Consider the following 24547-nt stretch of genomic DNA (forward strand, 5'->3'; position numbering starts at 1 on the left):
TCCTCTGGATCTGCTGCTGGTCTGCTTTGGAACCGAAACACATCTGTTTCTGATGGGAAGGCTCCCATTGCAACATTGTTTCTCTGGATCCTGCAAGAATTCTGCAACGTTCAAGGCTGTGCATCCTAAAGGGTCACAAGGACTCTGCTAGCACCAGGAAGCACGAAGGAATCTCCCTTGGCGTGAACGAGTCACTTACTTGCATCTGCAGGCACCTCAAGACAACATCAACCGGCTGGTGAACTCTGCTGTCCCATCGACATCCAACGAGTCTGCAACACAGGTGGTCAGTCTGTGGCCTCCTCTGGGTCCTGCTTGTCTTCTAACCAACTTGGGAGACTGGGGACCCCTCCTCCTGCAACTGGACTGGAACCCATGTGCATTGTGACTGTTGCACTTGCCAAGGCTTGTTGACTCTTCCTCCGGTAGATCTTCAGACACCAAGAAGCCCAGGCCTCCAGCACACTGCAACACAAAGATCAGCCCCTGTCCTGCTACTTCTGCGACGTGGGACTTCTGTCTTGTGCTGGTGAGACCACCTTGTGACTCCATGTGTCTATCACCTGTGGGTCACTCGTGGGGTCTCCATCGACTTCTGCTGGCCTTCCTGCATGCTGAGGGTCAGCCCTGGCTCCACTTCCTGGGTAGAGTCTCCTGGACCTTGCTGGTCCCCAAAACTTGGCAAACACTTGTTCAGCTCCTGTTTCTTTTTGCCAGTGCTTGTTGGTGACCTGACTGGTTACTGATCCTCTTGCAATCCGGCAACCATTGAAGAACAGCTTGTAGGCGACTCCTGGGATTTTCTGCTGCTCCTGGACCCCGCAGCTGGACTTCTTCTACCGACTTGCAGAAACTTCACCTTCAGGAGGGTGGACATTGCCACATGCACCACCTGGGCACCTCTAAGGAGACTGGACTCTGTCCCCTTCCTTTGCAGGTCCTCCACATCTGGAATCCGTTGCTGGTTTTTACTGGCCTGGTCCATGGGTCGTGACAGTAACTGGACAATCTGAGGCTTCCACTGACCAGAGAGAGAACCTTCTTCTCTCTGCATCCTGGTCACTGGTGTAGTTACTCCTGTCTTCTGGGTATCCTGGGGTAGGGGCACTTTCCATCCTTCCTCTTGTCTGCTGGTTTCCTCTTGTCTGCTGGTTTCCTCTGGGTCCACTGGGAAGGGTCCTGAGTGCCATAAAGTCCAACCACTACTCTCTGTGCTAGCCTATGGGACAACTGGGTGGGTAACTACCTTGCACCTGGTTGCTGGGGACACGTACTGTACTTACCTCCAGTGTTGCTATCTGCCCCCAGCCCCTAGATAACTACTACACTTACCTTGGTTGGGGTCACTATTGCACATTCCACTTTTTAGTATATGGTTTGGCCCTCCCATAGGGCCCTGTGTATTTTTATGCTCTTTCTGATGGTTATTTTGTGTACCTACTGTGTGTAGATATCTCCAAAGGGAGATATACCAATGTTAGTCTAATATTAGTGCTGTAATAAGATGTCCTTTATTTTTGCAACACTTGTGTGGTTCTTTCTTGTGAGTAAGTTACTGTTTGACTACTGTGGTATTGCTAGTGCTTTACATTCCTTCTGGTAAGCTTTAGCTGCCCGCCTCAGCTACACCTAGAGAGCTTTTGCTATCTAGACTTCTATTCACTATCACTAAGGGTTCCCTGGACTCAGTATAGGGTGCCACACCATAGTTGTACACCATAAACTGAGCCAGCATCCTACACTGGGCAGCTTGTAATGACCAGTGTCCAGCATGTGTACTTAAAATGGCTTCCCGGTTCACTTACTTTGCCTGATAATCGACAAAGACATAGCAGGGGCATATCTGCTCATGCAGGTATGCCCTCGCATGTAATAAAATGCACCCTGCCTTTAGGGCTGGAAGGCCAGCTAGGGGGGTGACTTGCATATATTGCATGCAGTCTAAAGGGGACAGAACACACACGCTGAGTGCCATGTCGTGTATTAATTTTAGTTCTGCACCAAGACACGCAGCCTGCGAAAGCAGCACTGTGTGCAGTTAGTGAGTTGGTCCCTGACAGTGGCATAATTTGTGCTGCAGCCCTCAGGGGCCTTCTTTTAGTACCCCATACCTTAGGTAACAGTTACTAGGGACTTCGTGTTAACTAAAGGTTTGCCACTTGGGAAAAACAACAGTGCAGTTTTAGGGGAAAGAGATCTGGCATTATGGGACCTGTTTAGCAGGTACCCAGTGCACTTTCAGTCGAAATTGCACCAGAAACCAGGCAAAAAGTGTGTGTGTGTTGACCATGTCAAAAGAGGCACTTTCCTACATGACCCCCTCGCGAATGAAAGAGGATGAAACTAATCCTTCTAAGGAGAGTTTTCATCTTCTAGGTGGATGAACCTAGAAAGGACATCTGCATTGACTAGTCAGTGCCAGGTCTGTGTTCCACTGTAAAGTCCATTCCCTGTAGGGAGGTGGACCACCTTAACAGCTTGGGGGTTTCTCCTTTCATTTGCATCAGCCCCCTGAGTCGCCTATGGGCAGTTTAAACTAGGAAGTGAGAACCAAGCAAGTATGGGCTCATCTTCAGGTACCAAACCACAGCTAAGGCTTCACTCTCAATGGCTCTCCAAACACTGCTCTCAGGGAGTTAACACCGCTGCTAATAAAAGCAACAGGTTGGTCATGGCCACCACCATCGATTTGGGAGAGGACTGCTCCTATCCCATGTTTAGAGGTATCACTCTGCACAAAGAACTGTTTAGAGTATTCTGGAGCTTTTAGAACAGGTTCTGAGCACATGTCGTCTTTTACGGTGTCAAAGACCTTTTGACAGCTGACTGTCCAGTTTACCTTTTTGGATGTGAGTTTTGAGGGGTGCCACAATTGTGCCATAGCCCTTCACAAATCTTCACAAAGTGTTTTCTTGGTTACTTGGTCCAAACCCATCACAGGGGCTCCTGTGAATATGACTATCGCACGCTGCCATTGGCCCGCCCTGAACAACCCAAAATTCCTGTCGAAACACCCCACGCCTGAAAGTCTTTTCATCTAGGCTTCCTCTTCCTCAGACGCATTCCCTTCCGCACCCCCGGATAGGGAATCAAAAAGGCTAGAACAATTTGGGAAGAAGACGCTTTCTTCGTCCAGTCTCGTGCTGCGGTCTGTGAACACCGCATGCCTTTTGGGCCGCTATACCCACTTTTGTAGGATACGGTTGCACAAGTTCTGCCGCAGATACTGGAGGCGGCACGTGCTATCGTCTCCCAAGCCCTCAACGATGGGAGAGATGCAGCGAAGTTCACGATCTGATGTGGGCTGGACACGACCGACTCTCTGGGCAGATCGGTTGCTACGACGGTGGCCTTGAGACGTCACGTCTGGTTGCATACTTCTGGTTTTTCGGGGGATGTCCAACAGTCTCTCATGGACATGCCCTTTCATAGCTCCCGTCTATTTGGAGGCAAAGTGGACTCGGCCTTGGAGAGATTCAAGGATTCCTGGGCTACGGATCGGTCCCTTGGTCTTTCCGATGCCCGTCGCCTCCAGCAGTCCGATTTTCGCCCCTTTTGTGGCCACGGAGGGGGCTCCCTGTCACATCCCCCACCCAGCCACCATGCACCCATGCTGCGTGTCTGAGGCATGTGGAGTCCCACATAGGCGTGGGACAGGGAACCAGAGGTCTGCCCAGTCCACCTCTGCCCCCGCTGCAGCCTCCAAATCCTCCTAGTCCATCCCCTCACTCCGATCCAGTTGGCGGCAGGATTCGCCATCACCTGCACCACTGGGACTCCATCACTACAGACAGGTGGGTTTTGCAGATCGTTCGAAAGGGCTACTCCCTCCCTTTCAAATCTGCCCCCACCGGCCATGCCTCCATCACTCAGCCAACTCCCGGAGGATCATTTTGCACTTCTCCACCAGGAAGTCACGGCTCTCTTGGCCAAGGGAGCTATAGAGAAGGTCCCTGTGCCAGAAGTAGGTCAGGGTTGTTATTCCCGCTACTTTCTGGTGCTGAAAAAGGACAAGGGCTTACGTCTTATCCTAGACCTTCGGGACCTCATCTACTTCCTCAAGAAGGAGAAATTCAAAATGCTCACCATGGCTCAGGTTCTGTCTGCCTTAGACCCAGGGGACTGGATGGTAGCGTTGGACTTGCAGGACTCTTATCCACATCCCCATCATGCCTGCCCACAGACGTTACCTACGATTTGTGGTAGGTCATGAGCACTGTCAGTTTACCATGCTCCCCTTTGGCCTTACAAGCGCCCCTCAGGTGTTCACTGAAGTGATGGCGGTGGTTGCAGCTCATCTGCGCAGGTTAGGGGTCTCAGTCTTCCCCTTCCTCTGTGATTGGCTGTTGAAGGCAGACTCACCCCCTGAAAGTCACCTTCCACCTTCATACTACAGCGAACCTCCTGCACATGCTTGGAGTTCACTATAAAAGTGCCGAAGTCACACCTGACTCCCTCTCAGATGCACCCTTTCATCTGAGTTGTTCTGGACACATGCAGTTTTATGTCTATCTTCCCGAAAAGCGAATCCAAGATATTCAGGCTATGATTCCGATCTTTCAGCCTATGTCTTGGGTTTCGGTGAGACTGACTCTGAGACTGCTGGGCCTCATGGCCTTCTGCATCCTGCTAGTGACACATGTCAGATGGCATATGCAGGCTCTGTAGTGGGACCTGAAGTTCCAGTGGGCACAGCAACAGGGAAATGTCTCAGACATGGTCCAGATCTCGGAGGGGACTGCGAAAGACCTGCAGTGATGGCTTTTGAATCCGCATTGGTTCAACAGCAGATTGCTCTCCCTTCCTCAGCCAGATCTATCCATAGTGACAGATGCATTACTTCTGGGATGGGGCGGCCACATGGGAGAGGCGGAGATCAGAGGCCTCTGGTCTCTGGCAGAGTTTGGGCTCCATATCAGTCTTCTGGAGCTCTGGTTGATCAGGCTTGCACTGAAAGCATTTCTTCCCTCTCTCAAAGGGAAAGTAGGGCAAGTGTTCACAGACAACACTACCGCCATGTGGTACTGCAACAAACAGGGCGGAGTAGGGTCCTGGACCCTTTGTCAGGAGGCACAGCACCTCTAGACATGGCTGGCACATCAGCCTGGTGGTTCAACATATGGCAGGCTCTCTGAACACCAGAGCAGACAAACTCAGCTGTTGATGTGTAGCCGATCACGAATGGCGTCTCCATCCGGTGGTTGCGCAAGGCCTAGTTCAGCAGTAGGGAGAGCCCTGGTTAGATCTGTTCGCCTCCGCAGAGAACGCACAAAGTCAGCTGTTTTACGCATCGGAGTTTCTAAGGCAGCACTTGTTCGGAGACACTTTTCGTCTTGAGTGGAACTCCAGGCGTCCTTTCCATCTATACCACTTCTGCCCAGAGTTTTCAAGAAAATCAGGAACGATCGGGCCCAGGTTATCTTGGTGGCTACAGACTGGGCACGGAGAGTATGGTATCCAGAGCTATTGAGCATAGCCCCCAATCCTCCACTCCAACTGCCTCTTCGGGAGGATCTTCTGTCGCAGCTGTAGGGGACGGTTCTCCACCCGAACCTGTCCAATCTCCACCTTTATGCGTAGAGATTGAGGAGCAGCAATTGACAGTTTTTGACCTTCCTCTTGAAGTCTGTGATGTTATCTTGGCAGCCAAGCGTCCCTCCACCAAAACGGTATACGCCTGTCAGTGGTATAAAGTTGTGGCATGGTGTTCCAACAAATCTGTTGACCCCCCTCTCTGCTCCTCTTTCTGAGGTTCTTTTGTTCACTCTTTCTTTAGGCCAGCAGGGTTCTGCCTTGGGCACCCTTAATGGATATTTATTGGTTATTTTGACCTTTCTTAGGTTGCATGGTCAGCCTTCTTTCTTTAAGTCTCCTCTTGCCAGTTTAATTTCTTAGGGGTCTCACCCATTTGTTCCCTCCCACTCCATTTATCATGCCTCAGTGGGACCTCAGTCTTGTGCTTAATTTCTTAATTTGTACTCCCTTTGAGCTGATGCACAATTGTCCATTACAGCTACTTACTTTCAAGACTGTTTTTCTTGTTGGCATGAGTTCTGCTCGCAGAGTGATTGAGCTTCATGCTCTTTCTTCAAAGCCCCCATACTTGTCTGTGCACCCCGACAAAGTGGTGTTACGCACAAAGGCTTCCTTTCTTCCCAGGGTCGTTGCATCTTTTCATGTAGGCCAGTCCATCACCTTGCCTACTTTTTACGTGCCTGCACTTCATTCTCATGAGGAGGAGAGACTCCACTGTCTGTACCTAAAAAAAAGAGTTGGTGTTCTATCTTAATCGTACTAAAGATTTCCGGGTGGACAATCGACTCTTCGTTAGATATGTGGGTGCGACGAAAGAGAAGGCGGTGCAAAAACATACCATCTCTTGATGGGTACTTCTTTGCATCAAGATGTGCCAAGAAGCAACCCCCTAATGGCTTGTACGCTCATTCCACCAGAGTGACTGCTGCTTCCGCTGCGTTAGCATGCAGCATTCCTGTCCTGGATATCTGCCAGGCAGCTACGTGGGCTTCCTTGCATACGTTTACTAAACGTTACTGCCTGGACAGTCATGTCCGTCGGGATGGCTACTTTGGTTGTTCGATCCTGCTGGTCTTTCTAGTATGTTCTTGGTTTGCAGCCCAACTCTAAGGATGACAGTGCTTGGGTATCTATTCTAAGGTAAGGAATCTGCAACTAAAAGTCTTTAGCAGATGTGCAAGTTACTTACCTTCAGTAACAATATATTTGGTAGAGACATATTCTAGTTGCAGATTCCTTACCGACCCACCAATCCTCCCTGCTTGCAAACTGATTTCTAGGAACAGGGCTTCCCCACTCTGGCGCACCAATCTCAGTGTTCTTCACGGCTCTGCTCTTTGGCATGGAAAGTTGTGAAAAGAAACTGATGTCAGTGAGCTGAGGCGGTTTCTATGTACTACTACCGACGTCATCATGGCGACTACGATGCCAACGATGCCCTTGGAGTTGACGACGCCACCTACTGACGCACAAGGGTATTGGTCGAAGAAAAAAATCTCCGGATCCAGTCTGACGTCTGGTTGTGAGAGTAAGACGAGGAGTCTCTCCACACAAAAGCTGGCCCTCTGTATACATATTGGACCTCCAAAGCCACTCATCAGAACTCTCCTGGAACTGTGGAAGTTACAGAACAATGGCTTCCCTGGTGGTGGAGGGCTAATCTGCTACTTGAAGAACTGCCTTGCTGTCTGCGAAGGAAGATTGGACCTGCTTGCCTTCATCCCAGACTACCCAGAATGACATCAAGGGTCACTTAGTCTGACAACCTGTGTGAGCTGCAGGGACACAACAAGCTTCGAAGACCTCCTTGCAGCTGACATGCAGCAAGTGGATCTGCAATTTGGCTTGCCTTAGCCCTGCTGCAGGCCTCTGCCTCTGCCTCTGCTGGAGTAAGTCCTGATCCCAAAAAAAGGTGCCTTACCTCCCAGGTCCCTGATCCTGGACCCTTGGCTGGCATCAGTGTGAGCTCCTGAGTGCAAAGGTGAAAACTCCTTGCGACTGCAAAAGGGCCTGTTCTGCTCGCTGATGACTGTTCGTGTGGAATGACAACAAAGACTTGCACTTTGCACTACAACAACCACCACCAATTCTCAGCTACAGCAGCAACTGTCCGTGACCCTTGACCGGCTCTACACACTACAGTGACGAGCGTCCATGATACCCGACCTGCTCTTCATACTACAGCCGTCTGCAACCTTCAGCCGCGTCTTCACAGCATCCTCCCCTGCAAACGGAACTCCTTGCGCCAGACTTAAAAGATGGGTTATCAGCTGGACTAATCTGGTCCCTCCCACACATCATTGTGGTCAGCCTGAACTTGTGACTTCCCCCGGTCTAGCACAATTAGATGACCACTAGTGGCACTTTGTGCTTTTATGTCCTATTTTCATTTAAAAACTCAAAAATCTCAGGACTTAATGTTTGGATTTTTGTAGTGCTGGTATCGTTGTATTTATTAAACTTTACTCTGTTTTTTGTAAATTGATTTAGGATTTTTCTTGTGATGTTTTATTTCTATTTGTGTGCTGCATAATTTACACTTTGCCTCCAGTTAAGCCTGACTGCTTCTTGTGCAAAGCTACCGGAGAGATAAGCACTGCTTAATGTAGTGACTTTTGTGGTTCGCCCAGGGAAGATTATAATTGTTGCCTGAGTGGGACTTCCTCCTTCTCAACCAGTAACATAATTTTTTACACTTAACTTGTACCATTTCCATGTGATGTTAAATAACAGACTTTGGGACCTGTAGAGCAAATCTTTTCCTGTGTCAACCACAAATGTTCAACTCACTAAAACTTTCTGCTGGCTATGGACCATAACTAGGTAGTTAGTGGACTGCATCAAGTCCACCTACCGTAAGGTAGACAAACAGTTCTCTGGGAGAGTGCCTACATGAGGAGGGAGAGGGTCAGCCACATTACCTTTCATGGTTGATGTCCCTTTGGTGACTATCAAGCTTGAGGACACCTCAAGATAGTCCCAATGGTAGTGCAAGCATTACTGCCTGGATGCTAATGTGATGGTAGATCATGCTGTGTGCCAAGTGGTGATCAAGAACTTATGGCCATGATACTGCAACTCTTCAGCTGCTTTGCAGGTTTCTACAGCTTGTGATTTGGGCAACTATAATTTGAATCTGTATATGACCCAGTTCTAAGGAAACAAAAGATTATCAAAGCTGGGGGACAACCCTTAAAGGTAATTAACTTATTGTAATAGTTGTTGGTCTAATGCCTACAAGGTCCACTGCAACACAGATTCTCTTGGGGTAACCCAGATAGCAAGGTGATTTGGTTATGGCTCAAAACGTGCAGTCATCCAGAAGTTGATGGCAAAGAAATAAGGAATCTTATTATTAATTAAATGTGATGAAATGTTGATTAACACTTATTCCCTCATGGTTTAAGAGATCTGGTCTCATTTAGGTTGCCCAACCCCTTTTAGGTTTCCTGAACTGTTGCCTGATAGCCTAATGGATTTCTGTGTTGTATCAGCCCTGCAGTCACTGATTTGTAGGTGAAAGGTTCAGGACTTGAGTGAGGCAGTCATCTTGGAGCCATTCCTTTATCTCAGTCAGCTGAATCTACACGTTGGACATTTTTTTCTTTATTTTGTTGGCCGCTGTAGTTATTTAAAAGATGGTTGTTTTTATAGATTTAGAACATGACCGTTTATGAATCCCTTAGAGAACAGTGGCAAGCCTTCTAAATTTCCCTTCCCCTCTCTATTGAAGAATGGAAGCTGTTTTTCCTAGCTGTCACACATGGAATGTTCCTTTTCCTTTAACCCCTTATATAAGTGGACTGTGGTTGGCCAGATACCATGAGTCACATCCTACAGAACATCAGCAGTGGAAACTGAATCCCTCTGTCTTCTCCAGGAGTGAGGTATTTTGTCATTGGATCAGTTTACCACAGCAGCAAACTTGAGATGCTGCATGGATTTTCACCCAAGAAATAGCCCTCAGGTGAAGGCTTATTTGTCTTTACCTTTTCCACATCGTTCCTTCTGTGGCAGACTGGTCACTTACTGATTATAGTCTCCTTAAATCGTCAAACCTTTTCAGACAACTTACACACGTTCACAGAGAGGTCATGAAATTCAGACATGTAAGAGACCTTATTTTGCTTACTAGGTGCAATATTTTGCACCTCTGTCTGGCCTTAGTAAATGTGGCAGTTTGACTCATTGTGGTCACCTTGATATGGTTATTTTGTTCCTCTTAGAATTTTCTTTCCTTTGTTTATTGACATTGTAATTCATGTTGTTTACTGTCATATATGTTGCTTGCACTACGCGTCCTAATTCTTTTTACTGTTACTTAAAACAAGTAGCTTATCTTCTTGTTTTACTGGACTAGTCAAGTGTCATTTTCTGGAGCTTGTTGGATGTAAATTCCCTTTTGTTGTTTTTCACCACAACCAATGTGGGAGCTTGTTTTTGCCAGTTGGATCGGTCTGCTTCCTGTCCAATGCATTGGGCAGCTTATGACGGTTGTTATCTTAAAAGTATATTTCAGTGTTTGCAAGTTGACTCGTTGAAACAATGACTTGAATGAGCTGTCAGTTAAAGACCTATTTACTGTTTATCGTAGTGTGAACATGTGGACCCCAGCGCGTATTCAGGATATGCATCACTTCTTCATTGGAACACTTATTTGTGGAATCACCCAGTTCACCAGGACTTAAAACAAGTCATTGCAATATGGTGATCTCCGCAGTTGATAGTATGGTCCCTCTTGGGCAGATATGAAGTCAGCAGTTTCTCAGATCAGCAGAATTCTAGTTACTAAAATTGACAATTTTTTAGTCTGAGTAGGAATCCATATCAAACTTATTGGCAAGCCACAGACTTGGGAGATGCTGTCGTCATCCTCTGAGACCTGTGATTGATATCCTACTGGGTATGCTCAAGTCCTTCAGATAAAAGGGAACAGTTGTTTTCTCTAAGTATGCAATCACTCAAATCCAGTTGCCTTCCAGAAAGAAAGGAGTTGGTCACCACAGCAAACAACCAAATGGTAAGGCAGAGAGTGGGTTCGGCAAGGAGCCCGGGTCCTTCTTCACCAATCAGAAGCTACCTAAAGACGGGAAGGTCTGGGAAGACATTGTTCTCCCCTGTATAAAACAGACATGCAAAACACTTGGAGAATGCGTAGACTTCCTGGTCACTCACCTATTTAATCTCTCTCTCTCTGCATGCCAACACTCCCAGTGGAGATCTGTAACTGTAAAGGTATCCTGGACTCTACCCTCCTCAGAAGAACTGAGGACTATTGAGCTGGGAGGATTTTCCCCTTCTAAGGGAAACAAAATGACTTTCTAGCATAACCAGTGTAAATAAGACTTGAAACTAAACACTTTGAATTTGATGCCTTTGAACGGGACACACATCAGTGGATACTGACAAAAACTGTTTTGTTTTTTTAAAGAAAACAGACACGGAGCATCACATTATGTGCCATTTTTAGTTTTACATCGTGTTTTTGTATGTACTTAATGGTGATCCAAAATAAAATATTCTGGCTGTGGAACCTCTTTGGCCTCCCAAATTGTCACCTTTGTTACATATTGAGATAAAGTAATAATTTTTTCTTTCCATCTGTGGTTTCTTTCTTTGTTTTCATATTAACCGGTCCATGTATAGACATGAAATCTACTTCCAAAGCTAAAGTTCCTTCTTGTGACTTTTGATAAATTTGCCTTTAAGCAGTTAAGTTGTAGGGGGATTGTGTCATAAACTAATTATTATTTTCAACTGACCAGTTGTTCCCCCCCCCAAAAAACAACCTGTATTCGGTTAAGATCAGTTAACAAGCACAGGAAAGTTGGTCAGTTTGGCAGATTTATTTATGACCATATTTTTTTTCCAGTCTATGGACTGACTGTCCTTGCTTCCACAGTAGGGGTATCTTGTTATTTTCATCTAAGACTAACTCTGTTTTTCCATTTTACTCTGCTGCATTTTAAGAAACATTTTCATGTTTACTTAGTGAAATTTTACATATAAACGGGTCAGGCTAAGACAAAACCTGTCTTTGTTTCTGAATATTGTATTTTTTTTCAGATTGTATGTTGAATAGTTGATCCACATTTCAACATTCTAGTTTGTGTCTTGTACAAACACTATGGGCTTCATTACATATGACTGTTATCTAGCTCCCGACAACTCCAAGCCCCTGAAATTAATGTAACTAGCTCTCCCTTTAACTCTAGGGGTGATAAGCTAGTAGGTTTTCTTAGTGAAACCCTGAGGTTACACTGAGAAATTGAGATGTCCTGGCCAAATCTGTAATCCAGGTCTCATTTATCTGGTAATTTGTCAATCCTCCCCACAATTCACTTCAGACTTTATAGCTGTTTGGAACATGAGAGCTCTCGGGAAACAAGACCAGTTGGCGGTGTTTCCTCAGATATCAGATTAGCCTGGTAACCCCTTAGTCCTTGAAACAAATCTTGCAAGAGGGTGTGTGTTGGAGATGTTGAACAGGGAGGATTGATAGTAATGTTTTTGAGAGCATCGAAACCACATGACTGGGAGTTGTAGACTGGAGTATAAACTTTATTAAAAAAATACCGCATTATAATCTAGACTGCGTACAGCTTTGAAACACCTCTTGGAGAAAAGAAACCCTCAAGCTTGCCCTTTGTTCTTACCCACTTCCCAACCCTACCCTTACCCCAATGGCCTTTGTAATTAGGAATAAAGTAGCCCCTAAGCAGCATTTGTCATGTATGAAAAGATAGTACGTTGGAGCTAAAACTGATAGTCTTATATATATTTGAGATTTTTACACAGAAAAATTAACATTGCTGCTGTACGTTTGAAGTGCAAAGATGAAGGCCAGCTAGAACTTCCATTCCTATCTTTTCCAGAAATATTCCCCATAGAAGTGCGTTCTAAGTGCCTGCATCATTCATAATCTTCAGAACAATCATGTCCACTTTGACTATAGCAGCAAGTGATTATGAAGGCTCAGCCATGTGTTGCCTTGCTCTGAAACATATGGCTGGTTATAGATTTTGACCAATTTCCCCAACAGGTGTGTGGAGTGTCCATGTGTGTTTGCTGGACGTTGATGCTTGGGCCTGTGTGGATAAGTTGTGTTATCACTTGGGGCTGTTCCCAGGTTCATGTCTATTGAAGTTACATCAGTGGTGCAGTTCCGGTTTTGAAATGTTAGAGAGAGAGAGAGAGATCGATCCCATCAGATCATCAGATTTAAAATTTTCTTTACTAGATTAACTACATAAGTCACTATTTTTACAGTGGCACAGATGATGCAAAAGATGAACGAGTAACATCCAAGAAAAACAAAAATGATTCGTCAGTTTCAGAAAGTTCTTCATCAGAGGACAACTCCTCAAAATCTGAATCAGAAGAAAGTACCTCAGATTCTGACTCGGAAAAAAAAGCTACAATTAACAAGGTAAGTTTTATACAGTTGTATGTTCACAACTATATGTTTTTAGTGCTGAAAGGTGAACTATGTTAGACCTAATCAAATGTACGTACTTTGTCATGTTTTTTGTGTGCAGCCGCGTTCGCTCAAAAGTGCCATTAGTTGTTTCTAGCAAGGCACTAGATGGGTACTATGTTAGTCCAAGCATGGCTCAGTGCCTCAAAGATGCTTGACTGCAAGCTCTCCACTGTAGAGAATGGCAAATAATGCGGCATTATCCAGGAGGCAAATCTGAATCTGCATGCACACAATAGCACTTCAGGCAAAGGACCACAATATCCGATCACTACCAAATCAGACTCCTCAGAGGAATCAAATCTCATATCCCTTGGTTCTTTCGATGCTGGATTATGGCAAGTCACTGCTGTCTGGCATACCTAAATTCTATATAAGCATGCAAATAAATAAGTAGCACTCCTACACTTCAGCAATGCTTACTTATGTTTTTATTCAAAGATAACATGTTGTGCTTGAATCTGTCAGAATGAGAGAACTTACATAACATAAGAAAGACACCCCCGCCCCGCCCCGCCCCATCACCTCAGCACACACAACAACCATGTGTGCACTGACGGCACAGTTTCTAGCATGGGCCAAGGCCCAGAGCAGCTCACAGGGCTGTAAAGGCCAGAACAGTTGTCTACTGATCTCTGCAGCTTTTTAAACTGGTATGCTACTCCCCTGCAGTCAGGTGATCATCACTATGGGACCTGGATTTTATGTTGCCTGTGTCATTTAGCGAGTGTGGAACATATGTGCATCGAACATTTATAAAGCATGTAACTAGCCACACTGGGTTCCATGTGGTACCGCAGGTGGAGGGTTGAGGTACAACCCAAAGAGTTAATGTTGATTATAGCACTTCCATCAAAATATGCCAGGGATTTATTTTGTTTGTTAGACTGAAGAGCGTTAATGAAAGGAGTCACAGGGCTAAATATGAAGGTAGGGTATTTACGCTGCCCTTTCGTGGCCCATTGTTCTCTGTATAGGTCATCACCACTTGTTAACAGGTAGTTGAGTGGACCACCTACTCCTCCTTTGACCCCTTTATGTGATTTTATCCTAAGGGAAAGTGCATTGCTCCAACGCACCATCCAGCTCACTCTGGTGATAAAGACTTTGGCTGGACCAATCTCTGTGGAATAAGCACAAGTGCAGAACGGCCTAGAACCGGAATCAGAATAGACAGTTGGAACAAACAGTTGCTGTATGCAGCTTTGGTATAAAGATGGGTCAGAAGCTTCCAGACATTTTGCCAAGATTTCTGTTCCAGAGTCTGGGTTCGACACCTGTAGCAAAAAGAAACTCTCTGTGCTCCAGCATTGGAGTATCAACCGTCTGCTTCCCTTGCCTAGTTCAGATACAGAAACCTCAGGACTTTGCTGGGAAAATGTTGCTGGACTGAACTTTAAAGGAGAGAACTGAGCAGCTGTGACACTGGAAGTGTCCTGATACAAAGAAGATGCTGTTAAGAAGAAGGAGCAGAGGAAGGTCAAGCAGAAGATCTCCACTGTAGTTCCAGGAAAGGACCTATACTTCTCTGGAGTATCTCCAGACAGTAACCTCACTGTGTACCCCCGTAGATGGAAGGTATATGGAAGTCAATTGTGTTACAGTTCCCACCCTACAATCAAGTACCAAAAGCCTCAAAGAGCAGTGATCAGCTGGACACCAGTCGCTGCTTCCTGCAAGAAAAGCGAGTACGTCAGAAGTTACACCGCATAAATGAAGGGGCATGAAACAGTGTCTAAATACTTTGTTGTGACAACCACAGGTGGGCACCTACCTTGTTTGTGTGGATGGGTCTGTGTCTGAAAGCAAAGAATATCCCAAGCTGCAAAACTCGCCAACCATGAGCTCTGAGACTCTGTGGCCTACTCCTGAACTGGTGGCTCCTTTGCTCACCTGCATCATTGCACTGGCGCTGCAAATGCCAGATGTACACCCAACAGTCGGGATGGGGCAGGGTCTCTTCCACTGGGCTCCATGGGCTGTGCTGCACACCACGTAGAGCTGCGCAAACCACATTCACTGCCTGCCATTACCAAAAACAGCAGGTGGGGTGGACAGAGCCTGTAGTTGTACGGAGAGGATAGCTGGCCAGACACTTGACAATACTGTCAGCTCCCACTTTCTGTATTTCATGCCCCACGAGGGGAGAGTCCCAAAACGGATTCTGTGAGTGTTGCAACAGAAGTACTGGGAAAGGTTGTCCCACAAGAACTGCCTAAGCTGTCCCCCGAGTAAAAGACAAGGAATACAAGGAATATTAGAAATACTTAACAGCTTTTGTGCTCCTCTGTGGTATTCTGTATAGTATAATGTGTGAATTAGATAACAATATTTATTCTGTGTTAAATAACCATTGCCTGGACATTGACTTGTTGACCCGTACTGGTTACCTTGTTTAGTGTCTCTGACTCCACACCCCTTCCCTGAGCAATCTTTAGACTTCCCAGCTTTGCTCATAAAAGGCTATATGTAGTCCACAATTTTGGGTCCAGTGGTCCGTTAAGCCTGAGGTCAAGCGTGGTAAACACCTTGAATTCATGCAATCTGAGCCCAGTAATTGGGTATCTGGGAAAGAGCGGAAACTAACACACACACACACATTGTACAGTGTAAAGTTTGTTATATGTTTTATATGGACTTTGGGGTTGTAAAATTGTACACAACTGCAAAGTAAACAAGCCCCGTTCAGGTTTCCAGTCAGTCATTATGGGGAATTCATGTTTTGTGGACAAAAGAAACTATATGACAAATATAGTCTAGCGAGGGGGTTGACACGAGACTTAAGACATTGTACAAAGTTGTTGCCGGTTACCAGGTAGTAGGAGCCTGTGTACAGTACTGTGTATGTTTTTTGGCATTTTTGTTTTCTTTTGTAGATTTCCCAGAACTCACAAGCTTCTTATAGTCTTCTCAGAAGTCAATAATACTTAAATTCCTAATTCTGGCATGTAGCAGGAGAATAAGTAATAATAAAACAAATGCAAACAGTACATTCAGAAATGTGTCTTGTTTAAAAAAAATACAACAAAATCATCTGAGAAGGCAAATTGTTTTTTTAACTTTCTACTTCAGAAACTTACTTTTTGGGTGATGGATAGTGGCTTTTTACCAATTAATCAAACTGGTTTTAGAAAAGGATTTTCTACTGTAGTTACCATTGTGACCCTTACAATATTAACAGCTCATTTATTAAAAAAAGACCGTTATAGGTTTGTTACATTGACTACAGTACTTCCTATGACAAGGTTGACAGCTGCCTAGTTTGGGGTATAGATAATTCATTGTTGCATCTCATAATGGCGTTCTAAAGTAGCGTGTGGCTGCAGATAAAGCTTTCTGCGAACAACAATCTTTCTTACAAGATATTCACCCTTTCTGCGTTAAAGAAGGTTGTGTTTTTGCACACATTTTGTTTTCACTGCATATGTCGAATTTGTCTCATTATCTCGACTCTCCAAAAGTCTTGCCACCCGAACTTAACAATTTTCCTATTACATATCTAGCCTACTCAGATGATCTCGTCGTCTTGTCCCTTAACCCGGCCAGCCTACAGTTTCAACTTTCCAAATCTGTGAAATTCAGTGATGACAATAGGCTTCAGGTCAATATGACAAAAACGGGAAACCGGCAAAAGATGGAACCTGAAAGACAAACCTTTGACTTTGTGACATTCCATGTTTGTCTAGGAATGACAGTTGACAGTAAGTTAGCTGTCAAGCTAAAATGTCCTAAGGAAAAAAAGATAGATCATTAATTGTAACAAAAAGTAATTTAAACCTATGGTGGGGGCACAGTAGCCCTTCATTATTCCTCTTAACCCTTTCTCTGCTAAGGCACCCCTCTTCCTGTGCTTAGCCTTTATTTGTCTGTTTGGGCTAATTAGCCCCTAGGGCTCCATAACTTTTTGTCCACATAAGCTATCCATTCCAGATTTGTACCCTGTTTTCCCACCATCCTGGGGATTCTAAAGGTACATAGGGTTTGTGGATTCTCCTGGATTGGACCACGAAATTAGCCAAAATACAGCTAAATTGGGTAGGGGGGGATTGGAAAAAAGTGCTGCAGAAGACAATATGTTTTTTTTTTCCTTGCAAATGGCATCAATGAAGTGTTTTACAGTGCTAAACTCCCCATCTCCCCAACTTTCAGGAACAGGCAGACTTGAATCAAAAAAACTAAATTTTCAACACAGTTTTGGCATTTTACTGAGACAAAGCCCTTTTTTCCTATTTTTGTGCTTTCAACCTCCTTCCAGTTAGTGATAGAAATGGATATGAAACCAATGGTGGGTCCCGGAAAGCTATACATTTCTGAAAAGTAGACAACATTTTGAATTCAGCAAGGGGTCATTTGTGTAGAAAGTAAGAGTTTAAATAAAAAAAATACTAAATTGAGTTGAAAATAAACAGTCATTTGTGTCTATGTTTTCATCTGTAACGTCTAACTGTGTCAGATTTTCTAATGCAATATACCGTTACGTCTGCTGGACGCTTCTGGTTACAGGGATATATAGGGCTTGTAGGTTCACCAAGAACCCTAGGTACCCAGAGCCAGTAATTGAGCTGCACCTTGCAATGGTTTTTCATTGTGTACCGGGTGTACAGTAATTAATTTGGTAAAATATAAAGGGTGAAAAATAGGTATCAATTAAACCTATGTATTTCCGAAGTGGGCACAAGATATGGAATTTAGACGCAGTGGTTGTTTGCACATCTCTGAATTTGGGGTTACCCATACTAGCATGTGAAGTACAGGGCATTTCTCCAAATGGCTTCTTTCTTACAAACTGTCTTATATTTAGAAGGCACAAATGGAGAGAAAGACAATTGATAATAACACTTATTCTACTAGTCTGTGTTTCACTAAGTCTCCTGGTAAAAATGATTCCTCACTTGTGTGGGTAAGCCTACTGCACCCAACAGGAAACCGCCCAAAACGCAACATGTATACATCCTATTTTTCCACGCAAAACTGACCCATTTTTTGCAAAGTGGGTAGAGTTGGCTTTTTGTGCCTTACCTCAGCTGGCACCTAGGGAAACCTAGAAAACCTGTACATTTTTAAAAACTAGATACACAGGGGAATCCAGGGTGGGGTGACTTGTGTGTCTCTCACCAGGCTGTTTTTTCAAGACTCCCTTGCAAACCTCAAACTTTGACAAAAAAAATGCATGCTTCTCACATATCTGTGATGGAAAGGACCGAAAATGTGTAGGAATTGAGGGGGAACCAAAATGGGTCCAAAAAGGCAGTTTTTTTCATTCGGTTTTAGGCTGACTCTGCTTTGGACACCCACACAAGTGGTGCAGACTTTGTATCAGTACAGATGGGGCAGAGTTGTGTGGTAGGAATTTTGTGGATTCCTATTGGTTACGGACGTTTCCATCACGGAAATATAGGAAAAATGTGTTGGAGGTTTGCAGAGCACTGTGGGTAGGAAAATGGTGTGGGTTGCTTGTGAAGCACTCCCCCAGATGTTTAATTTTCAGAAGTTCCTGGGTCTGGTAGGTTTTTCCAGGTACCAGCGTACCCAGGTCCAAAAAGTGCAACCGTTCACCATTGCACGTGGGATGATATTGGGAGTTAGCCACGCTCCTTGGCCCATATGTAAAATCCAAACCAAAAGAGTCAAATGTCCTCTTGCTTGCCATTGAGATGAGATGCTTTAGGCTGTGGGGGGGCAGAAAGACTGTTGCCCCCATTAGTTGGGGTAGGAGGCATAACCATGCCCATGGTGGTGGGCAGTCCCCACCCTTCTATTTAAAAAAAATAAATGCTTCCCTGGTGTCTAGTGTGTGTTTTGCCTACCCTGGGTGGTAGATCACAGTTGTTAATCCCCATCTGCCCTGAGGGGTGGCAGAAAGAGTTTGTCCATTTGTTTTTTAGGGGTGCGGGGACATTGCCAGGCCCATTCTGGGCAGAACCTACACTACCAAAAGAAATCCCTGGTGCCTAGTCGGCTTTTTGTTCTCCCGGAGTGGGGTGGGGGTTCAGATGGGGCGTACTGCCCCCATTTGCTTCCCACCGGGGATAGGGAGGGGGCAAGAGTGAAAGACTGTGCCAACTTTTTTTGGGGATGGTGCGGGCATTGCAGTGCCCATTCTGGGCAGCCCCTACCCGAAATTTGAAGGAAAAAAAAAAAAACACTGGTGCCTAATTGGCTTTCTGTCCCCCATTCTATTGCTATTGCCCTCTGGGGGCAGGGGGCGGAAGACTGTGCTGATTTTTGGGGGAAGGGCATTACAATACCCATTCTGGACACCCCTCACCCCTAGACTAATGGAAACAAATATCCCTGGTGCCCAGCAGGCTTTCTGCCCCCCCCCACGATGGCAGATTGGGGGTTATTGCCCCCATCTGCCACCCAGATGGGACAATAAGACTGTGCTGCTTTTTGGGAGGAGTGGGGACATTGCAATGCCCATTTAGGGTAGCCCCACTACCCTATGATGTAAATAGTTTTAAAAAATCCTGGTTTCTAGTGGGCTTTCTACCCCACCCGCCCCCTTTCCCCTAGAGGGGGGGCGCAGATCATGGGCTATTGCCCCTAGCTTCACCACAAGGAGGGCAGAAAGACTGAATATGCCCCAAATAAACAGGGGGAGCAAAAGCTATTGATGAAGGGGCCGCTCTCCCATCCCTGGTGCCTAGTGCGTGGATCCCTGTTTAGGGATCGCCCTACACCGGTGATCCCCAAGCAGGGATCCACTAGGGAGGGGTACCATTGGAAAGGGGAGATTCTTCCCTTCCCAAAGATACATCCTCCGTCTGTCTCGGTGTTCAGGGTGCTGAGAAAGTCTCCTGAGCACCAAGGCAAGGAGAGTTAAATGAGCTGATCGGCTCATTTCACTTTCAGTGTCAGTGAAATGATGTTCACGAGTGTGGATGCTGATCATCATTTTACTGAAACAAAATATAAGCCTCTGGATATGAGGATGCTCTCCCTATCTCCAGAGGCTGTTTCTTCCTTAAAGAAATCTCTCTGGTGCCCGTATCATAAGGATTTCAAGTGCCATGTGCGTGGACTGCCAGGAGCCGTCCGGCGTACACGAGCACTGTAGTGTCGGACGGATCCCGGCCGCCCGACACATAGAAGTGGTTAAATCCAAGTTAATCCCTGTGCATAGATGAACCCTAATACATTAACCAACCCTAATAAAGTCTACATTCTTTGTATTAGATCTTAGTTAAAACTACTGTCAGCAAAACCACATTGCAAAATAAGATTGGAGTTCAACCTATTCTCACCTATATGCCACATTTGTGCAGTTCTTAATTATTTCTATGCTTGTCTGAATGCCCAAAAGGGGTCTTCACAAAGTGTAATCTGTGCTGAATTTAAACACCGCTAATTTGGCAGTCTGGACTTAAATATCAGCAAAATGACTAACTTTATAAGGCAGTACAATCTCCCATCTCTAGATCTGTTGACCTCAATGAGGTAAGTGAGTCAAGAGAAATTAAGAAATAACACTTTAAGGGACTACAATCAGTTTAGATATTTGAAAGATTTACTAACTGTAAACACGCTATTATAAGTTATTGCTTGACATTTGCCTGTCAGACCTTAAAAATATCCGAGTTCCATTTTTAAATCTAAAACAAAAAAGAAATATTTAAGATTCAGTTTTTTTATATCCCATTAGTACAGTTTAAAGGTTCATGGAAATCCAATAGCGCTGTACAGTTGAACTGCAGACTATTTGGTTATAAGTTTAGGAAAACCGGGGCATATCATTTGTCGCTGCTCGAAATTAAAACATCTACGTACAAAATACCTGCAGGAGTCTGTTAATGCTGCAAATGTTCCTATGACTAAAGAAGCAAGAAGAACTTGGTTTTCCTTACCAACTGAAGTTTTTTTTAATCAAAGTTAGTTACATTCCTAGATCTAAAATACAAATTGATAAAAAGTGCTAGGTCAAAATCCTGAATTTTATCACTTTAGTCTGAGCAAAGGTGACCTGTAAATGATTTATTTATATACAATAAAGTTTTATTACGTTCTCTGTAACACAATGAGATTCCAGCAAAAGAGCCATAAAATATTTTTTGGCAACTGTCAGTGAACTGAGGCATGCAGCCTCGGTCAGAAGATGATTATTAATGTGGGTAGGGTATAGTGTTATTGCTGGGTGTAAGGACCAGTTCAGGGGCTGGGGGGGCAAGTATGGATTTCTGGGCCACAAACTTAGGGGGAGGGGTGCAGCCTTTTACCATTGTTGTTCTGGGACCTGCCCTACTATTGGACTGCATACTAGACATCAAGTACGTCCTTTATGCACTTGACCTTCAGGGTAGTGAGAGCGAATAGTCAAAGGTTTCCTGGGGGGTAAGGGGGGGATAGTGTGGGAGTAGAGACTTGGAACTCAAACATTTATATAGACACAATAAGTACTGGCCAGTCCACTGTTTTTCTTTCCAAAAGAAATACGTGTTTTAGTCACATACCAAAACGTAATATTACAAAAAGTAAATGTTAATCAGCTACACTGTTTCAGGACAGGTGCTACTGGGTTTTAAATACACACATAGATTCAGGTGTAAATGTGGCACAAGTATGAGCTCACTGTAATATGTAGCAAACAGTTTTGTGACCCATAAGCCAGTCAATATGTATAGCAATACTAAGGTCCTTTAGAACAATTCATCCCCACTGGGTTAAATAAACCACTGGAGTTTTAGCAGTGGAAGAAACGGTCAGTTTTCAGATTCATGCAGCTCAAATAACCTGATGGATCCTGCACTTGGAGCACACAAGTACAGAGCAGCTGGTAACCACAGCGGTCTTACTCAAAGCTTACCCTCCTCTGACTCTCTCTCTGTTTGTGCTTGAGTGTGTTGGCTCCAAGTTGGTGCAGCAGAGGTTTGCCAACATCCCAAGGTCCCTTCCCAACTGGAATGTTCCCACCAGGGAAGTTCTGGGTGGTCTTCCACAAGGCTTAATTTCACAGCATAGACAGCACCAGTTCTCCAGCCTCTGGCAGACTACTGGCTCTGCAAAATAATTTGCCATTTGTAGAATGTTCAGCTCTTTTTGTTTGTTGTGAAACCTAGTGAGGGAGGCTAGGAGAACATCTCCAGACTTGGGGTATCACCAGTTAAATTCCACTGTTCTGTCCACTTTTTCTGTGCTACGCCTTACTCAGGGCACAGAGGTTAAGCTTCCCTTTGTCAGGCAGTCTCTTTTTGCAGGGTCGGGTACTCCCTCCCCTCTGTTAGCAGGCCAGGCCACAGACAGACCATCAGCTCTAATGCAAGATATCTAGACGTCAGGTAATGCCCTTTCACCTCGGGAATACTGTCTAACAAAGATACCAGCCCTGGATCTCATCAGCCCATCACGTACCCTGTGAAGCCGTCCCTCCTTTAGTCATTAGGAACAAGAACACCGTGAAAGTGGTTTTGTCCCGTTTGTTAACACATTTTCCAGACAGGGAATGTTTAGCCCATTGTCACTGACCAGGAACCATCTTGAAGAGGTTCCTTTCATAGATCATTTTAAGTTCTGCAAAACATACACAGTTCTTTGGCAAAGATGGCGGCTTTTACATCAGGCAGTGTTGTTGCTGGCTCCAGCTGAAGCACCCAAAACATTTGCACAATGAAGTGTGAAGCTATGCACCTGACTGTTATAAGCCTTCTAAAGTAGCACTTAGGGGAAAGACAAAGGAGGCTGGCCCTGCCCAGGTGATCACATCACCCAAACAGAATCATCTAATTCACCACCTCTTACCCAATATCATCCCAAACGGCAGTGTTAAGGGGGAAGAAATTCATCAGACCCTTTCTAACAGGTCAAGGTCAAATAATAAGGAAATCTTATATCCATCATCCCACACTTCATTGTCAAAGGCAGCACCCTCTACTTCAGGAATCCAAGCAACAAATTTACACTGTTTGGGAGGCTATATCTCAACCTCCATCTCCATCTTTCTCTGTTTTTTATCTGGAGTCTACAGAATGGATCAGACTAGTCTCTGCAGTCATAAATTTGGAGTCCTGCTACCAGTCATACAACATGCACAACACACTCACAGGGATGTCTGTTCATGGTCAATTAAATTCAAACAGAACTTGACTTGTGCCTCTAGTAACCACACGTATCCTTGGATGAAAAAAATGTTTGGTCACTACTATCAATCATAAAAATGGTATGCTTCCAGTGACTGTATATAACCCAGGATATGGACAGTTACCCCTTGTAGTTTAGAGCATGCTTGATATGCGCTCCAGATCACAGATCTGGGTTCTGATTCTTGGAATCGTTATGAAAAGCCTGGGCCTCAGTGCCCACATATGACTTGTGTTTTCTAGGCAACAATATATCAGGATATCAGATTACTACAGCTGTGATCACTCTTGGGTGGGGTGCAAGCCTGTATTTCATATGATGCAGGGGACATTCTTGCCCCAACCCTTCTGTTTTGATTTAGCCAAGACTGCATAAAATTATGGAAATAAAGTAAGCAACCTGTGCCTAAGAAGAGATACTAGGCTATATGAAAATTGGGCACTGAGAAATCTGGAGCCTATCACAAACAACCTAGACAAAAGTGATGGTTGAACTGGCTAAACTGTGACTTGATGCTTAGATGTTATCAAGTAACTTGAGAGTACATCTTCTACTACAACGATGAATGTAAAGAAAAAAGGGAGGGGGAGTCGGTAGTTAGCCATGTCTGCTAAATACATGAAGTTAAAGGAGTGTATCTTGAGTGACTAGGCCTGAAAGTTTCTTTGGCAACTTCCAGAAGATCTTCAATATGATATTAATCCATATTGAGTATATTTTTTCTTTTCTTTCACCACCTTTCAGCAATGATCTTATTTTATGCTTTGAGGTTTGAATGATTACATTGTGTTGCCAGGATAGGATAGCATTGGGGAATACCTCCAGAAATCAGATGTGTTGATGTAGATTAACTGTCTTAAGATATTCAGAATGCTGGGCCTGTTGCCTCACCAATGTTCTGTCATGATCTTCTTTAGTACAAGTTCCATGAAATATGGCTTGAAAGCAGCACTAAATATCCTATTGCAGACAAAGTCAGTGTGAGAGCCCTCATACTTCTTAATCCAGTGACCTTGACTACATTCACCAGTAGGTTCTCCTACATTAGGTGCAGTTTACTGATACTGACACTGACCTAGCAGGGGTAGAATCCTTTCCATCAATAAATGGTCTCAAAATACTGCATCTTCACCCGCAGTAGGTAGGTAATAGTACTTTATTTCTACCACAGACCATAACAGCAGGTCAAACAAAAAAGATATCAACTGCCCATCAATAACTCATTACCTTCAAAAATAAAAGCTCACAGATCCATTAAAAAATTTAAATACAGCAGCGTGACCCTCCCCACTAGTGACAAAACTGCCATACAATAGTCACATACATGCCCCACATATTTCCACAGGTCAACCAGGTTATATAAAGTGCAAGTGCTAAAATCTACTATAAAAACGAATCAATCAGCCTTCAGGTGGTCAAAGAAGTAACCACTATGCACATAACTTAAATGCATTAACAGTG

General features: G+C 44.6%; 1 protein-coding gene across 3 annotated transcripts in view; it reads left to right on the forward strand.

Annotated features, from left to right (window-relative positions):
• AP3B1 (adaptor related protein complex 3 subunit beta 1) overlaps positions 1-24547 on the forward strand; it is a 1440584-nt gene that overhangs the window by 940932 nt on the left and 475105 nt on the right. For all 3 annotated transcript variants that reach the window (XM_069223388.1, XM_069223395.1, XM_069223382.1), the window contains exon 20: positions 12805-12964. In XM_069223388.1, the coding sequence (XP_069079489.1) occupies positions 12805-12964 (160 nt within the window). The remainder of the gene's footprint in view (positions 1-12804; positions 12965-24547) is intronic.

The sequence above is a fragment of the Pleurodeles waltl genome, chromosome 1_1 (genome assembly GCF_031143425.1).
Source record: "Pleurodeles waltl isolate 20211129_DDA chromosome 1_1, aPleWal1.hap1.20221129, whole genome shotgun sequence".
NCBI lineage: Eukaryota > Metazoa > Chordata > Amphibia > Caudata > Salamandridae > Pleurodeles > Pleurodeles waltl.